At 38.6% G+C, this 15,057-nt stretch overlaps 1 protein-coding gene across 1 annotated transcript in view; it reads left to right on the top strand.

The window, feature by feature from the left end:
• The window catches only part of LOC126278755 (odorant receptor coreceptor-like), a 52,284-nt gene that overhangs the window by 31,437 nt on the left and 5,790 nt on the right, over window positions 1-15,057 (top strand). Inside the window, exons 5-6 of the mRNA XM_049979032.1 lie at window positions 726-839; window positions 14,378-14,533. Coding sequence (XP_049834989.1) covers window positions 726-839; window positions 14,378-14,533 — 270 coding nt within the window. The remainder of the gene's footprint in view (window positions 1-725; window positions 840-14,377; window positions 14,534-15,057) is intronic.

The following is a 15,057-nucleotide window of genomic DNA, read 5'->3' as shown; positions in this document are numbered from 1 at the left end:
GCTAGTTGGTATCCAACGAGCAAACGTAGTTGGAAGCTCGATGAAATATTATCGGTATACAGGGTGTTGCAAAATTATTATTAAGGGCTTATAGGATTTGTTGGGACAACTTAGTAAATAAGGAACTCCGTTCCACAAATGTACCATTTGGATGTAAAATAAATTTAAAAATCGGTCCACTTTCAAATCTCTCGATACACAATACGCAAAGAATTGAGAAGATGGTGCCGTCATCAGTTCCTGTTGTAATTGTGATGTCACATACCATTTTCGCCCGATTACAATTACGGCTGCGGGGAAATGAAACGTTCGCAACTAGGAGTGTTGACTGTGGTGCTCTACGGATGCGCCGTACACCCGACTTTGAAGCTGGCGGCCTTCGGTACGTATAAAAGAACGCGAGACGAATATTCGTAACTTTGCCCTGCCATGGGCTTATGTAGAGCATTGGGCTAGAGTTCATTATCCTCGTTGTATCCGTACCATGAATAGGGAGATTTGAAAGTGATCTGTTCTTCGATCTTAGTTTACACTCAGACGGCACATTTTCTCACATGGGTTCCTTACTGAAAATTTGTCTATTAAATCCCCACTACAATCCATAAAAAGCATGTTACAGGAATTGTGAAACACCCTGTAAAGAGCTGTAAAACTGTGTATTTGTTCATACAGATGTTTACTATAGTGAGGCATTTCTGCTGTTGATTCAGATTGTGTTGTTCCAGCTGTTCCAAGGAGGCTGGAAAGGACCAGCCGTGGTGAAAAGGTTGCTCGCTTGCCCCATCTATATGGCGCAGACTGCACTCTTCTGCCTCTTCGGACAATCACTAACTGACCATGTAAGTTTCTATTCGTCACGACGAGGCAGTAATGAATAGTGAATAAGAATCTGCAAATCTGACATAATTCTATTGGTATTCCAAGATTCTTCTGCTGTAAAGACATCGCCGGCCGCGGTGGTCTCGCGGTTCTAGGCGCGCAGTCCGGAACCGTGCGACAGCTACGGTCGCAGGTTCGAATCCTGCCTCGGGCATGGATGTGTGTGATGTCCTTAGGTTAGTTAGGTTTAAGTAGTTCTAAGTTCTAGGGGACTAATGACCACATCAGTTGAGTCCCATAGTGCTCAGAGCCATTTGAACCATTTTGTAAAGACATCCAGTATTTTAAATAACACCCAAAATTACTGACTTAATAGCACCAAAATAACGTGCGCTTCTAATTAAGAAATAAAATCTAATGCTTGAGTACCACAAAAGATTGGAGAACGCCATCCCACAGTTGACTTGTTCAGTGTACTGCATCTGTGTGGAAACAAGTTTCCGGACGTATTTGACGGTACTGTCGTTTTGTCGTTTTTGTTGTTGTTACTGCTGCGGTTTTCAGTCTGAAAACTGGTCTGAAGCATCTCTCCATGCTGTTCTATCCTGTGCTTTCCTTGTTATCGCCAAATACCTATTGCAACCTACTCATGCACACTTTTGAACATGCTCGCTGTATTCTTCCCTTTTATCCCTCTACAATTCTTACTCCCCGCTTCCAACTATTACCAATTTGACACTTTCTTGTTGCTTTAAAAAATGTTCCCCCAACTGAAACCTTATTTTAATTAAGTTGCATTATAAAGTAATTTTTTCCCCAATTGGATTCAGTGCCTCTTCATTAGTAATCTTCAGTATTCTTTCTGTGTCTCATATGTCCCATCTCATCTTCACCCAATTCCACTTCCTTTTCCGTAATATTCCCTTCAGTTTAATTTTTCTTATCTAGTCCTTTTATATATTTATTCCAACTTTCAGCTTACCCTTCTTTTCTTAACCCTGGCTTGCCTTGAGAGTTACTGACATACACAGAGCTGCTTCACTTTCATCCAAACGTCTCTTTAATTTCTCTAAATGTAGTTGCTATCTTTCCCTGACCTATTCGTGCTTCTATCGCCTTACATTTACCTCTAGCCATTCGTGCTTAGCCATACTGAACTTACTGTAAATCTTATTTTTGAACTCTGTATTCCCTTTAACCTGCTTAGCCATACTGCACTTACTGTAAATCTTATTTTTGAACTCTGTATTCCCTTTAACCTGCTTCATTTACTGAATTTTTGTATTTTCTCCTACACGTCATTATGACTGCCAAAACTGTTGTACTCACGATGAGTTGATAAGGTTATGTAACTCAAATCTGAATTTTTTAAATTACTTTTTTGGGTAGTAAGTACCATACACTTTCCGCTTCTGTGACGATTATAAAGATTTCGTCTACAGACCTTTTACAAGCAGCAGACGTTATCGATTGCAGATCGGAGGCATTGTAACTAGCCTCAGTAAGGTCCCTATCAGTGGCGCACTCTGTAGGTCACATAGGCTAGGCCAATAGCAGCTCCGTGCTAGGCGAGTGGCTGCGGGCCCATCTCAAAGTGCATTCACTTTCCGTGCCCGCTAGGTGTGTGTGGCAGTTTCACATAAGGACAAGGGAGTACATGCGCTGGAGCCAAGTAACGCATGCCACTGGTTTGCACGCGGACGACCATATGCATGTGCTCGTATCTAGTCATTACTTGTATGAAAAATGCATGTGTTGTTTCTAGGTACATATTGTACGGAAAATTCCATTGATCTTTGAAAAGACAGCTTCGAAATTGTCGATATTTTATAAAAGATTGCTAATAAATTTGTGATGTTTTTAATTCAAAAGATATTGTTATTAACAATTTTTAAGTAATATCGATAATTAAAAACAGATATGCACAATTGAAACTGCAATTTTGCATTTGATGTGTAGTTACAAACACTAAGAAGTGCATTTTTCAAACAGATGACAGTTTATTATGTTAATTAATATATATTTGATGAATTTTATATAAAAATGTAGGTATTTGTATGGCTGGAAAAAATTCTGTAGTTAGTTGTGTTGCGATATGTATGAAAATTTCATACATTAACTACATTAGGAAATATTTTCTTCCCTGCTTCCATTGGCTAAAATCACATTTCGATATTCGGAACCATTTATAAAATATGCTGAATGATATAAATAATTCATCATTGTCACATCGTTGTGTGCACAGATGGAAATGAGTGTGATACATAAAAACCATTTTCTGAAGACTGGGGACAGATATGGACTTCCTCCCGAATTGAAAGAAAAATACAGTACACTGGAAGTACGAATTAAAAACGCCTTCAGTCACACATTTTCGAGTTTTATTAAGTACACGGTGCATTTCGGCCCTGTGGGTCCAACCTCAGATGTAAGTTACCTTAATACAACATTTATTTTTGCTCTTGAATGAGGTGATAACGCGTGTTCCCCTCATGAAAAGGTTTCATGTTATGAATTTCGTAAGTCAAGTGCGGAAAATATTTACGAAACTATGGGAAAAATGAAATAGTGTCAACTTACCACAACAAGAAATGCGTTTTTAAGCTTTTGACACCATCATGCAATGGTTTCTCCGTCCTGTCCACGCATACCACTTCCCTCAAGAGGCACATCTTCATACACATTTTTGTAACCACTTCACAGATGATGTACATGGTGTGATCAAAGATGAATTTATTTTTAGTGCCACTGATCTAACTGTTAAACAATTTACATGTGCAAGGAATCACTTTGGAATACGTCTTGAAAATAGTGACTGTGGCTTCCAAATCTGAGTGTTCATTTAACACAGATTCTGGTTTCTCTGATTTTGTGGTGGTTTATCTCCAGTTGTTCTAAAAGATTTAGGAACTTACATTTGGCTTCATTATGCAGTACTAACAAACGGTTTTCTAGTCTATTGAGATGTGTCTCGTTTCCAACATGCGTTGTGCAATAACTGATTTTCCGAAGGGGGTGAGCCTGAAAGCAATAAAGTGTTCTCGAAAATGCGTATAGTAGGTGGGACAACTGTGGCCTGATACTTTGTACACTCCACTGTTGTTGAATTTTTGTGTATTTGATTTCATGGTATGCGCGAGTAAGTTTGCTAACTTATTATTAGTTGAGAATGAAACTGTTACTTTTTTTCTTTTTTTTTTTTTTTTGAAAGGTTAGCGATTTTTGTGATACGGGGCCCTGGTATGGAACACTGGCAAATATTATATCTTCTTTCACAGTGTGGCCGTTTCTTATCTTACTTTTGTGTATTTGTTTATTTAATTTATCAGCTCTTTTGTCTGTGTAGCCATTCATTATTTATGGGACAGACTTTTATTGTATGTAGCTCACTCCTGAGGCTGGTTCCCCCTAAATCAAGAGAGTGTAGCATGGACCTACATGCAGCATGCTTCTATGTGATGAGGTGGCGTGATGAGTTGTGCGGTGCTATGTCTATGTATATGTGCTTTCTGTGCATGCTCAGCTGGTGTTTTTGATGGTGGCTGATGATTTTAAGAACCAGGAATTTGACACTTTTGTTGTACTTATGTTCTGTTGTGAATTTTATGTTTTTGTTGAAAGAACTAAATAATGCTAGTAGCTCTTCTGCTTCCTCTTTTGTTCCATTAAAGAGTAGCAACGTATCGTCAACAGGTCTCCAGTAATACATTATTTTACTTTTCAGTTTATTGTTATTCTATGAAGAACTTATTTCCAGATGATTGAGAAAATATGTGCCAGGATACTTGATATGCTGCTGCCCATGGCAAGACCCTCCTTCTATTGGTAAACTTTCCCATAAAATGTAAAATAACTGCGTGAGAATATTAGCTGCAACATGTCCTTGACTTCTGATATTTCTGGAATTCACAATTTTTTATGTTCTGCTAAGTTTTCAAAGATTATGTCTATTGTTGCATCAGTTGGTACATTTGTAAATGGGTTAGTTACATCCAAAGAGGCAAATCTGGTACCTGTAGGAATTTCTAGTTATTAATTTTAGTTACTAATTCATTTATGTTCTTCACTAAGTACAACCTATCAAAAGTGTAGTACTGCTTCAGAATCTTATGTAAGCCTCAAAGGAACGTGAGGTTTATGGGTCTGAGGTCGAGCTCTCAGTTTTGGGGCAATGGGATTCTTTAAAACGTATATTTTTGCTTTTTTTCTGTGAAAAGGGAATTGCATTTGTTAACCATTTTTCTGATTTTGTTTTGGCATATTCAGTTGGATCTTGTTTAAGCTGTGTTATGTTGTTTTGAGGAAAGAAAGTCAGTGTTTTAATGATGTATTCATCTTTGTTCATAATTATTACAGAAGTGCTATTGTCAACTTTCAGAATCATGGCATTGTTATTATTGAGTTTCATGTTTATGCTGTTTAGTAGCTTTCTCTCTTGATAAACTGCTTTCAGGGTTTCTTTATGGTTACTTCTGGTTTCCTGAATAATTTTTTTATGTTGTGTGCTAGGTCAGCTAAATCATTGCTTTTTTAGAGTGTGATGAGGTTGCTCCAGCGTGAAGTAATTTCACAAAGGAATGTACTCATTTGGTTCAGAGATGTACTAACTAAACAGTAAAAAATAAGATTCAATTTCTCGTAAGGTGGGTACAACTTAAGTCAACATGTTTGACATAGACTCAGATGAATATTCTGAAACACACTATTCATAAATTATTTAAAATGTTTTATTTTTTTATTTTTTGAGAAGTTTTTAGTGGGAAACATATATAGGGAAAACTTCTGAGAAAATCGTTTCAACCCGACACAAAGGTTCATAGCAACGAACATAATACTATGTTATGAAGATGTCACACCAGAAATCTGATACAGCGTTTATACTGAGAGAAATTAATGGGTGTTAGTGCAGCCGCGCTTAGTCAACACGATATAGTCTGGATAGGCCTAAAACTTGATGGAAGCTGGAAAAGGAAGTATGCAATAAACGTTTTGCTACATTAAACGGCGAATGAAGGGACCAAAGTTTCTCCGATTGCTCAGTACCTTTTGGTCATTTGAGGTACTTGTTGAATGATCCGCTTCTATTTCTTTTAGAGTCTTCGAATTTTATTCTAGTGAAATACTTACAACTAAACTATTTTCCTTTCACATGGGCAGTACTGTAGTTACACGACTTGCATCAGCAATTCATTTGGGTTTTTTGGTTGTGAGGCTACCATACCTACACTATAAACCGTAGGTTTTGCACTTCTCCATCATACGTCCACAAATCGTCTCTGCTTTAGGAAGGTCTACCGCTTCAAGCAGTATTATTTGAAGTGGCTTCACAGATAATACACTTAAGTAGGTGTGACACTGAAAGTACTCATTTTTGCATGATCCCACTCATAGCCATAGTATCCAGCGAACTGGTTTTAGGGCATTTAAAAACGTTTCGCGCCATGATTTTGTGTATCATCTTATACTTAACTTATTTATTCATGACTTGTTGGGTCATTCACACCTTGATACTGGATTATTAAAAAATGTTGCTTTTGTTTATGGTGATGCAAGGCGTCGATTACAATATACATTAGAGTATAGCTTGAATACCTATTTGGCACTCCTACCACATTGAATACAAAATGCGAAGTATTGCGTTTTTCTTCTTTACTGAATCTCAATATTCGTGCATTCTCCGAGACGCAACGATCCTACAATGCATACACAATGCTAATGTTGGTGAGCACTGTTTCCAGCATCGAGCATGGTCCTGTTCAGCCACTTTGACTACATTAACGGATGATGGGCATCGTCTTGACTCCTCCCTTCCCATTTGAATTTAGAAAATTATTATATAACTGTTTTTAAGACAGATTTCGCAGCACACTTATAAAACGTTATATCTTGCATATATCCCAGTACACGTCTTCCCCTATCGCTTTTAATCTCTGTAAACCAACTCTAGTAGTATGGAAATTATTCTCTGGTGCCTCAACACATGTTCTACCATCCCGTACCTAGTCATTGTTTTCCTTAAGTTCCTTTCTTCGTCGGTTCTGCAGACAATTCCCGCCCCCCCCCCCCTCCTCCGTCTATAACAGAAATGTCAAACGCTTCGATTCTCTTCTTTTCCAATTTTTCCACAGTCCTTACAACGCTGTGCTCCAAACGTACATTCTCAGAAATGTCTTCCTCTGATTGGGGCCGATGTGTGGTACAATTAGATTTCTCTTGGCCACGAATGTCCTCTTCTCAAGTACGAATTATTTTTTGTGTCCTGCTTACGGCGTCCGTCATGTGCTAGTTTACTCCCAAGCTAGCAGAATTACTTAACTTCGTCTTCTTCGTTGTCCCCAACAGTGATCTTAAGTTTATCGCTAATCTCATTCCTGGTGCTCTTCATGGTTTGCGTCTTTCTTCAATTTATTTATACTGTCCTCATCAGATTGTTCACATCACTCAACACGTCCTGTAATTCTTCTTCTCTTTCGCTAAGGGGAAGATCGTCGCCGACGACCGTTATTGTTTATATCCTTTTATCCTGCATTTTAATTTGTTTCTTGAATCTTTCTTTTATTTGCATCATTGTTTCTCGCTGTTCAAATTGAGCAGTAGGTGCGAAAGACCGTTTTCATGTTTTCCAACTTTTTATTCTGTCGCAGAATTTTTGACCTTCCAGTCTCGCTGAGCCTTTCAGTTTCTCGTACATGTTGTACATTATCTGCCTTTCCCTACAGCTTACCCGTATACTGTTCAGAATTCATAATACTTTGCATCATTTTAAACCATCGAACGGTTTTTTCATGTCAACAACTACTACTAAAGTTGCTTGATTTTTAAGTCTTGCTTCCATTATCACGACATCAGATATGAAAACTTGTTTTCATTATCACTACATCAGAACTGCGTCTCTGTTGTCCTTCCCTTTCTGAATGCAAAACTAATCGTCATCTAACAGATTCCCAGTTTTCTTTTCCATTCTTTTGTATATGATTCTTGTCAGCAATTCGGGTGTAAGACACGTAAACTCATTCTTCGATAGTTTTCACACTTACCTGCTACTGCTAACTTCGGCGTTGTGTGGATGACATTTCTCCGAAACGGTGATGGTATGCCTCCAGACGCATAGATTCTACGCACTAACATGAATAGTAGTTTCCAGAATGAGATTTCCACTCTGCAGCGGAGTGTGCGCTGATATGAAACTTCCTGGCAGATTAAAACTGTGTGCCCGACCGAGACTCGAACTCGGGACCTTTGCCTTTCGCAGGCAAGTGCTCTGCCATCTGAGCTACCGAAGCACAACTCACGCCCGGTACTCACAGCTTTACTTCTGCCAGTATCTCGTCTCCTACCTTCCAAACTTTACAGAAGCTCTCCTGCGAATCTTGCAGAACTAGCATTCCTGAAAGAAAGGATATACCGGAGACATGGCTTAGCCGTGAGTCGTGTCCCGAGTTCGAGCCTCGGTCGGGCACACAGTTCTAATCTGCCAGGAAGTTTCATGAATAGTAGTTTGTTTGCCATTCATCCCAACTATTTTAGAAATATCGATAGAATGTTGTCTATCCGTCCTGCTGTTTTCATCGCAAGACTTCCAAAGCGCTGTTAAGCTCTGGCGCTAACACTGTATATTCTCCATATCGCTCCCAATTTCTTCCTCAATAACGCCACCAGACCAACGCTCCACCTCATAAAGGACGTCAGTGTAGTCTTTCCATTTGTCCGCTCTCTCATCTGCGCTGAACAGACGAGCTCCCAGTGCTCTCTCTCTCTCTCTCTCTCTCTCTCTCTCTCTCTCTCTGTCTCTGCCTCTCTCTCTCTCTCTCTCTCTCTCTCTCTTTCCTCTCTCCCTCGGATGTATATAGTTCCACTTTTAAATCACTGCTGTTTCACTATCCATGAAAATAAAGAACATATTATCAATATTTTTCCGTCTCTATGAAATACAGTTTTCCTGTAACTTCATTTCGATATCTAGATCTGTTAACAAAATAGTCAGAGTGCTTACAAACCTTATTACAGAACTATAAACCTCAAGGGATAGTAGAGTATATCTGAACTAGCTAAATAAGGATAAGAATCCATTTCCAGGAACATATAACGACGCTACAAAGCTTGTTACATGGGTTAATGCCTGCCGCTAAGGCAGTCGGTACACTGACACATTGCAAGAGAAACTTCTCGCATTGGGTCTGACAGTACTGACGGAGTCAGATGACGTCACAGCAGTTACAACAACTCCGTGGAACGTAAAATACAATGTTCACTCGTGATGCTCTGAAGTAGGGACACCTTCTCTCATATTCCACTCTTCAACATACCGATTTTTTTCTTTGTCAGTGTCAACACTAGCTTTCTCTGTCACAGCATCTATCTTTCAGTAAACTGACTGTAGATATACACTCACTTCGGAAAACCATGAACAGTAAGAAACGAAATCTATTGCAGCAAATAGTTTTCCTCGTTTACCGTCTTTAGTGACTATCAATAACAGCAGAAAACAATTAAAAGTTGTAAATAATATTTAGTTCCAATCATGAATATACCACCTGCTTAAAAGCAGCAGCACGAAGTGTGATATGCCGACTCTCGACCAGAAACGCACACTATGTTCAGTGTACTGCCCTTCTTTCTATATGACGTCACAATCCCGGATGGCGGTAGCATCATCCCTCCCCACCCGCTCATCTATCACGTGACACACTGAAACCCATGCCACCGTCCCCATACCCTCCCCTCTCCATCCAATCACAACCCAGTATTTTACAAGCCATTAAAATGAAACAGCCAACTAACCTAGTAGTGCTTTTCTCCAGCCAGTCACAGACTAGTGTTTTAGGGACCACTGAAACGAAACAGCGAATCAAAATCCTAGATGGCAGAACTAGTCCAATTGTGATTGTGACCTCTAACCTTTCCAACAGTCAGAGCCTAGTATTTAAGCTAACATTAAAATGAAAAAGCCAAATACAGTGTAGTTTGTAGCATCTGTTAATGTGACATCACAATGTGGCCACAGCTCACTTGGCTGTGTTCAAAAATATCCTAACGACCTGAATTATTTATAAAAAAATTACGTTTGCAGTATTTCCACATATAAAATACGTCATCAGAGTACACAAACACACACACACACACACACACACACACACACACACACACACACACACACACACAATTTAAAAATATGTGAGATCCTTTGGAGTTACAGAAATATCATCGACTGTATTTTCTGTCCTGACTATAATTTTTTTTAACGTCTGGTCAGTCACATCTATAAATTTCATTTAAAACTATATAGTATTTTCTACGAAAAATGCAAATTAGTATAAAATACACTGTCCATAAATTATTACAAACCAAAGTTTCCTTATGAACTTTAATTTACTAATTAATAATAAGTAGTTGTTGAAGATGAGTTTTACAGTAAATACTAGCCCTCAGAACTTCAAAAACGCGCAGTAAAGCCACTGATGAATTATCTTCCAGCTCTGTCTCTTCAACAACAGCTGGGTGCTTTTGTAAACGTTCAAAGTGTGATTATTGTCTCAAACTGGAAGGTACAAAAAATTGTTTTCTACATCTGAGATGCTTGCCAAATGTCACAGTGTTAATTCAGTGTATCAAATGCATTCAAAAATTAGTAACTGACACAAAAACTGCAATATTTATATCAAGTACCACACAGTTATTTTCCATATACACCTATATTTTCGTCCTATTGGTACATAAAACATTAGTGTGGACTCTCAAATTAACTGAATCACTGCAGCATTGTTGCCTATATACAGGTGGCTAAAAAAAAAAAGACACGGTTGCGGACAGTTGACTTTTCAGGCAATGCTTAATACAGCCATACTAGCATCACTATCCAGAAAACGCTTGTCAAACACACAATCAAGTAGGCAGTCTGAATTACTGCCAGATACTTGAAGAATGTATTTATTTACATTATTTAGTCACACTATTGGCGTCAGTCACAATACATTCGCAACTAAACTCTAAATTGCATTGTAGTACTTGTACAGTGCTACAGTGGTATCTCTAAAACTGAAACATATACGTGTTTTCATTTCAGTGTGAGGAACAAATAACATTAGAAACACATAGTTGATTTTCCAAGTTTGCCCTAACAGATTGATGTACTAAAGCTCACTTGATCAGAAAGAAAATCATATGGGGTAAACTAATAGGTAAAACATAGGTAAGCAGGCATTTAGTATATAACTATTTAGGCCTGCTCTTGGTGTAAATCACACTACGCCCTCAAATTCAATTTCGCCATATCATGAAGTGTTACAACAGTACCTAAATACGTGAAGGCTGTTTCCATTTCTATATTATACTGTTTAGGGCCACCATGTAACGAATTTCGGTAAAGTTTCAGCACCAGGTGAGAGGATTTCGCTGAAACAGGGCGTAAAATGCAAGTATAATTGCGGATATCGAAAATCCAGACACTGAACAGAAAGAAAATTGCAAGTTTCCCCACAGAAAACTCACTTCGCGAGCATAATGAGCCAAGAAACTAAATACATCCCTATCTAAATTGCTCATCACGATTTTAGATAGGAAGGAGGAACGTGTTTTAATGATTTTACTGTGTTTTATCAATTAAATTGAAGAACATCAAGATTGTTTTGATACACCACACGACGAAAGGTAGTTGCACAGATGAAACACCTCCAAAGAAGATGAGAGGTCGATGTCCCGAGAGTAAAATCTTAGAAAAATGTATTTATTATTTACAGTGAGCAAAAAACACTCGTAGGTTGTTTTTTGTGATAATTAGAAATTCAGATCTGGAAAACACAGATTTTGCACCAAAATAAAATTAAGTACAACAGACCTTCAAATGAAATGCTTCACCATCTAAATGGTCTGTATCATTTATTAGAATACATTCAGATCGCTTATTGTCACTGCTGAAACAAATTACGTCAGCAGATGACCAGAGATCGACCTTTTTGCCATGCATTAAATTCATCTGTATACATAAAAATTGGTTGCAAACACACAGATGGACAATCCTCAGATCCAACCTACAGGCCGAAGCGAACTTACCAGTGACAATTACCAAAGTTAACAATATCATTGCTCGCATCTCGTGGTCGTGCAGTAGCGTTCCCGCTTCCTACGGCCGGGTTCCCGGGTTCGACTCCCGGCGGGGTCAGGGATTTTCTCTGCCTCGTGATGGATGGGTGTTGTGTGATGTCCTTAGGTTAGGTAGGTTTAAGTAGTTCTAAGTTCTAGGGGACTGATGACCATAGATGTTAAGTCCCATAGTGCTCAGAGCCATTTGAACCATTTGAACAATATCATTGTCTAACATTGAAATTTCGCATCCCAAAGACACTTTTCATGTACAACAGAACTTTAAATTACATATTTTCGCATCTAAGTAGACAATGTAAGCACATGAAATACAAGACCGTCATTTATTGAGGGTGCTGAATGCAGGTATGGGTTAGTAGATGACTGTAGTTAAAGCTTTGAACCACATATTATGTACACAAAAATGGTTGCAAAACAAGCACATGAAAACCACTGGTTATCTATCGTACAGCTTCAAATGCACTGACAATTAGCGAATTAACCACTATCAATATCTTATGATCACCAGCGTCATATACGGGGTGAGCCACGTACGACATAACACCCATTTCATTTCGTGAACGGTTGCACATATTCAAACGCTGTTTTCGGCCAATCCTAGAGCGTCGAGGTTCACTTTTTTTGTTTGGTTAATGTTTTTAGCGGTGTGCCAACGCAAATTGTGAAGCAAGTACTATTTTTAATTTAATGGAACTGTATACTTTTTATAACTATTGTGATAGCTCTTTTGATGCCAGTTACAGTGATATGACGTCTGTTAATGTTGATGCTGAAAACTGTCATAAAACGATTTTAGGAAGGTGAGAGCACTGTAGCCGGAAACGGCACTTGTGTACAAAAACCGCCAAGCAGGCATGTCTGACCTGGCTGCGCAGTTGTATACTGTAAAGGTAAGCTTGCGTTACGAGAATAAAGGTTTATTTCCATTTGAACCAACTTACGACCTAGATGTAGGTTCTCCTACGAATATTTAATATGTAAATGTGACACAGGCTAGAATCTAGCGTACCACATAGTCCTTAGGAAAACTATTCCCCATTTGTGTCCTCCCAGATTTACGTGAGCAGAAATCAACTGCTCATTCTTCAGAAATGAAGAGGTCTTATACGCTGCAAGAAGCAATTACTGTACTAAATTTACAAATGTTAGAATGAATATTTGACCCTTCTTTGGCTATACGTGGCTATGTGCTTCTTAGAAGTAAACTACGTGCTGTCGGACAACTGTCTCCACCTACGGTTATCTGAGTTATATTGGATACATTCGTTGAAAATAATATGCTGAAGACCTGTAAAGCGCAAAATACGTCTTCTTCTTAACGGAACGTCCTTTAACGCTGAACATACATTTAATTTAAGGCTCTGTTGTACCTTTCGCAATGGTGCAATAATCGATCTGTAGCTATATATCGGTGACGACAAGAAAGAATTCTTAAAGCTGCAGTTGATATTATTTCCCCTCTCTGAAATTTTTTGAGATTAGTCTTTAAAGTAAACTTATCTTCCACAACTATTATAAATAATTCGTTAATTATACTGCATAAGCAAATGTTAATTTAATTCTTTATCTAGATCATGTTTTATAGTCGTTCACATTCTCTGTAAGAAATGATGTGTAGTTTCCAATGAAGTTTAGTCGCGGCATGTAATTAATATTTTTATAAACATTCCCCATTTCGCCCTCTGTCTCCCTCAGTTTCTATAGAATGACGATGGCCACCAATAGTTGCCGGAAGAATTTTAGGCAATAACTGCACTTCATCAGTATGGGAAACTATATTTCACAAGTGAATGTGACAAAGCTGCTTACAGTGTTCAGATAACTGTGAACACCAACAGATCCTCTAGAAAATCCCAGCTGAGCGCTCGACGCTCTTTAATGCCTTAGAAAGGAGATATTTAGCTGACTGCATGAACGGACGAAAATTTTCAACACAACGTGAAAAAGACATACAGCTACAGATCCTGTACAAGAGGGATAGTCGATCAGTTTTCATAAAATGTAAACATAGGATGTCACATCAGGTACTTTAAGTCTAATCACTGTTGAGAAGAAGGAGAAATGCTAGACAACACAAGCATAGTAACCAGAACAATCAAATGGGATTCCACTCCCACGATATTAACAAACTACATTTACTTCCAATAAATATAGGCCTACTTTCATATTTTACACCAGAACTAAAAGGCATCAAAAGTAAAAAATAAAAATCTCGCGGAGCCACTGCATCTACCAAAGAATTGGCTTCCCCAATACGCGCAAAATTTTAAATCTTATTATTCTGCGTACCTGCCAGTCCTGTCATCACTGACAATCTGTAATGAAATGAACCTAGACTGATTATTCGTATTTATGTTCATTTTTATTACAGACAACTATTTCCTGCAGATTATCTGGTGGTGTAAATTTGACAGTAAAGTGTACGCCACTGCTGTGTGTCGTGTGTGTCTGTTACCAGAGCGAGCGCCTGCTGGACTCTGCCTTCAGCTGCGGCTGGCCAGGCGCTGATGGTCGTTTCTGCAGTGCGCTGCTCATCTTCATGCAACAGGCGTCGCAGCCTCTCAAGATCAGAGTGGGCAAGATCTTCACACTCTCCAGAAACTCTTTCTTACAGGTTTGTAAAATATTATCAGAATTAACATGATTCCAGTTGAGTAAAACCGATTTCATGATTAACTGAAAATCTAAACAAATATAAACGGTCCTTTAGCTGATGTTTTAATTAATCGACTTTGATAATGATGCAGATACTTTACAGTCTGTTGGTTAGTTAGTTACATGTTTCGTGCATCATTCCGCACGATAGATTAAGATGATGTTTTGTTTGTGGGGCGCTCAATTGCCTGTACAAAGTCCCTATTTTTACACAGTTCAATATTATTTTACACAGTCCAGTCTAGCCACTGTCGTGAATGATGGTGTTGGAATGACAGGGACAACACAAACATACAGTCTCCAAACAGAGAAAATCCCCAACTCCGCCGGGAATCGAACCTGGGACCCCATGATCCAGAGGCAGTAACGCTAGGCACAAGACCACGAGTTGCGGACCCGCACGATAGATCGTACTGATCTGGTGTGAGTCACTGTACATTCACATCACAAATTAATTTATACATATGGCTGCATTCTGAACAT

Source organism: Schistocerca gregaria, chromosome 6, assembly GCF_023897955.1.
Source record: "Schistocerca gregaria isolate iqSchGreg1 chromosome 6, iqSchGreg1.2, whole genome shotgun sequence".
Classification (NCBI taxonomy): Eukaryota; Metazoa; Arthropoda; class Insecta; order Orthoptera; family Acrididae; genus Schistocerca; species Schistocerca gregaria.
This window is presented reverse-complemented; position numbering and strand designations above follow the sequence as displayed.